At 52.7% G+C, this 3,972-nt stretch overlaps 1 protein-coding gene across 1 annotated transcript; it reads left to right on the top strand.

The window, feature by feature from the left end:
* Positions 1-2,471: 2,471 nt before the first annotated feature.
* LOC309550581 (uncharacterized protein) lies at positions 2,472-3,677 on the top strand (the record flags this gene model as incomplete). The annotated part of the gene is made up of 1 exon (XM_082250927.1): positions 2,472-3,677. One exon carries the CDS (start codon positions 2,472-2,474, stop codon positions 3,675-3,677), a length of 1,206 nt encoding a protein of 401 aa, XP_082107053.1.
* Between the last annotated feature and the right edge of the window lie 295 nt (positions 3,678-3,972).

Genomic DNA, 3,972 nt, shown 5'->3' with positions numbered 1-3,972 from the left:
TTTTGTGCCAAATACTAATAAAATCTGATTTAATTAAGAAAAGAACAGTGTAGCCCCCCCCCCCCCCCCAGCCTAAGACACAGTTTGATCCCCTTTAGGGGTGTCTGGCAGGGGAGGTCAACACCATCAAAATAAGCGTTACATCTACTATTTGACTCTGATTTATACTCAATTTAATATAGTCGTCACCTATTATTTGTTACAAACACATCATCCTACTTGACATTGTAAATGTATGATGTGCATTCTACTTGTTTGCACTGTTTTATTTCTTGAAAATGTAATAAAGAAATTTTGAAGAAAAAAAAACCTTCTGTGTGAAGTCTAATAGTAAATAAAAAGGTGAGTTCAATAAGACAAGTTAGACTGCAGCCTTGTGTTAGTAAGACTTTGGAATATCCTGATGGCGTTCAACACTCAATTTGCTTTTTCTTTAAACTACCTATTTTTTTCTTTCTTTCAGGTTCCTTATATAGTGCCATTAATTATATGACATTATTCCCTTACAATCTAAAGTATTCATCCATATACATTCTAGGGTTAGTTTAGACAGGAGCCAATTAACCTACGAGCATGTCTTTGGAGTGTGGGAGGAAACTGAAGTACCCAGAGGAAACCCACGCAGACATAGGGAGGGCATGCAAATTCCAGGCAGGTAGTGCCGTGGTTGGGATTTGAACTGGCAACCCTAGTGCTACCTGGAGGAAGTGCTAACCACTTAGCCACGGTGCTGCCCAATACATTTATAAAAGTAATTAGTGCTCTATTACCTGAAGCAGTATTAAACCCAAAACTAAACATGTCATTTATTGAAAGCAATATTTATTGAATATTGAATACCAATCATTTATTTATTTATTGAATACAAATGGGCAGGCGGAGCCTGCAGTTGTGGGAGGGGAGGGGCCGGCCTATTTAACGTCAGGCCGCCCTCCTCACTGGGCTGACGTTTTCGGGTACCTGACCACGCCTATCCGACGCAGCCATTGACCATCATACCACCGTCAGCTACCCACAGGAGCCCCATAGGAAGCCGTGAGTATGCGGGGAATGTCCTGTGCCAGCCGCACGCTAATGGTCGGAACCACGCGGACACCCCTGCTTTCACCCCGCCCTACACCGCCTCCTTCGGGGGGGGGGGAGCGGCGGCACCCCCCCACCGTCACTAGGCTCCATCCGCTCGCCCCAGCCTCACTAATGCACCGAACCTCGTCCCTCCTCCATGGTCCCTCCTCCTCCGGCCGGAGGAGGGGAAAGAAGGAAAAAAAAAAAACAGTGTATGTTCATGCAGCAGCGCCGATCTCTGGGGGAGGGGGGGCGCGATCCGCACCTGGGACATACAGGCAGCTGGCCCCCCTCCTACCATCTCTGTTCACCTGCCTGGAGGGGGGGCATTTGTTCATTCAAATCCTCAGTCTTCATGAGCTTGGGGGGGGCCAGTTGCCACACTGCCACAGTTGTCACACTGCCACCCAGGCCAGACTTGGTACTGCGCCCTGCTGGCCTCTAAAGCCAGCCATCAGGCAGGGGAGCTGTCACTCAATTAGGTACCCATGCCTGATTCCATGGGGGGGGGGATCGGTTTTCCACACACATCAAACCGCAGGTGGAAGGGGGAGGGGGGGGGTTGGGGGTCGTCCAACCGCAGGTAAGAAGGGGGGGGGGGTCTCACAGGACTCACGCTCCCGCAAGCCTTGCCGCCCCCCGTCCTTTTCCGGTCTCCACGCCACGGGTCTTCGACCTTTGAGACCCACCTTCTTACGCATCCACGGTCACTCGTCCATCACTGCACTGACGCACAACTGGCTCACACCGCTGCCAGGTCACGACATCTCCTGGTTCATACCTCAGTCTGGTCACCCCCCTTAGTGGTAGGTCCAGGGGGGGCACCTACGCAGGCCGGCCCCCCCCTCGCACACTAGGGTTGGCGCTCGTAGGGCATTACTTCGTTTAAGTCAGTTCTCATGTCATCTCACATCCATAGCGTCAACCACGGTTTTGCTTACCCACAGGTAGTCTGCTTGAACATTACCAGACGTTCAACCAAGTTAAGACCCCTCAAGAGTCATCTAAGGTATGCTGTTCCGTTACCAAGAGTTTCCCCTCTTCGTTAACTGGCGCAAAGGGGGGGGGCAGGGGTGGGGGGTCAGGAGCTTAGGCAGGTCACTTCGTAGTTATCGCGAGACCAACACCCATCCTCACACGGAGGTACTTTCGCCCATCGGCCCAAATCATAGCTAGCGTCTCGCTATTTGGTCAGGGTAGTCAGGGCTTCACCTTCCCAGAGGCCTACACCCCGCCATCATTCATGGCACAGCTTAGGTCCAAATCATAGTTAGTGCCTCCACCAGCCCCTGGGGTTTAGCAGGGCCTCACGTCCCCCGTTTTCAAAAAAAAAAAAAAAAAGCGCCAGTTAACGCCCTGTCGTATGAGTTTTTCATCTCCTCTTTTCCCTTTCATGTCATCCCAGCATGTCTCGCGCATCAGACCAAGGAGACGACCTCTCCCTGCCTAGCACGCCAGCCAGGCCACCCACTCCGGTTTCCGTTCCCGTCACAGGAGGTAGCCAGGTTCCGTCAAGTCCTGGTTCCATGAGGACATGGACCATTCCTAAGATTGCCGCCGAGTTAAGACGGAGGGGGATACCATTTCTGGCCACAGCCAGGAAGGCGGAGTTGTACAGGATCTTGGTATCCAATACCGGCAACCCGCAACCAGGGACTGACGCACGGGACAGTGTCAAGGACGCTTTAGCCGAAATCCAGGCCACCATGGCGTCTGTTCTGGCTTCCGTTAGTAGCCTAAGTCAGAGGTTGGAAAAATTAGAAACCCCTGTACCGGCCTCCGCAGCTTCCCCAGGTTCCCTGCCCTCTCAGGTCTTTGGCTTGCCAGCCCCTCAGGGCACCTTCGCAGGTATGCCAACTCCTTCAGGCCCCATTCCTCACATCATTACACCAGCGCACATGGTCCCGCCCAACATCAGGAAAGACGTTCTGGAGGGGAAGGATGTGAATCTTATGTCGCTATTAATTGCCTCTCAAGACATAGTCGAGAGCAAGACTTACAATTATGGGGACCTGTCTGTGGTTCTGAAGGCCAAGGACCCCAGACTAAACAGGAAGCTGTCCATTCCCGAGTTTGTCTTGGCCTTCGGTCTGTTCAGGGACGTGGTCTGCTTTAACTTCCCTCATCGCAGAGAAGAGCTGGACTTGTATCTACACAAGTTGGTCGACCTGGGGCACAAGTACGGTGGCACCACCTTCTACGATTATCACCGCTCATTCTCAGCCAAGGCGGCGGCCACCTTTGCCCAGTTTAACATCAGGATAGATTGGGGCCAGCTGGACACCGAGTTGTTCTGTCGCCACTTTGCCGGGCTTGTGCCACCTGCATGCGCCACTTGTGCTTCAAACTCCCACTCCACCAACTTGTGTGCCGTTGAGCCCAGTTCTTCTGCCACCAGCGAGGTCACCCCGGGCCCCAGCAGGTCTGATCAGAAGTCCGCCAAAGACAAACTGGGGAGACCGATAGTGTTCTTGGGCAAGGCACAGGTATGCAACAACTTCAACGCGGGGGGCTGCAGCTTCAGTGCCTGTAGGTTGTTGCATATCTGCTCCACCTGCTTCCGGGCCCACGCCAAGTCCATGTGCCCCAGTCGCCTTTTTCCCAAGAGCTGACTGACCGAGGTACAGGTCGATTCCCTGGCCTTCCTTTTGAAATCCCATCCCTCTCCAGACCTAGTCGACTTTTTAGTTTCAGGTTTCAGGACAGGGTTCCACACTGGTCTGGTGGCACCCCCGTCAGGCACAATCGAGTGTAAAAACCTACAGTCAGCCTTGGCTGACCCGGCTGTAGTCGATACTCTTTTGAAAACAGAGGTAGACAAGGGTTTCATGTTAGGGCCTTTCTGTACCCCTCCTTTTTCCTGCTGGCGAACCAACCCATTGGGGGTAGCCACGGGGAAATACAATA

This window comes from Pelophylax lessonae (assembly GCF_965119305.1).
Source record: "Pelophylax lessonae genome assembly, chromosome: 3".
In the NCBI taxonomy this organism is placed as follows: Eukaryota; Metazoa; Chordata; class Amphibia; order Anura; family Ranidae; genus Pelophylax; species Pelophylax lessonae.
The sequence above is the reverse complement of the archived record's forward strand: the minus strand, read 5'-3'. Positions and strand labels throughout refer to the sequence as shown.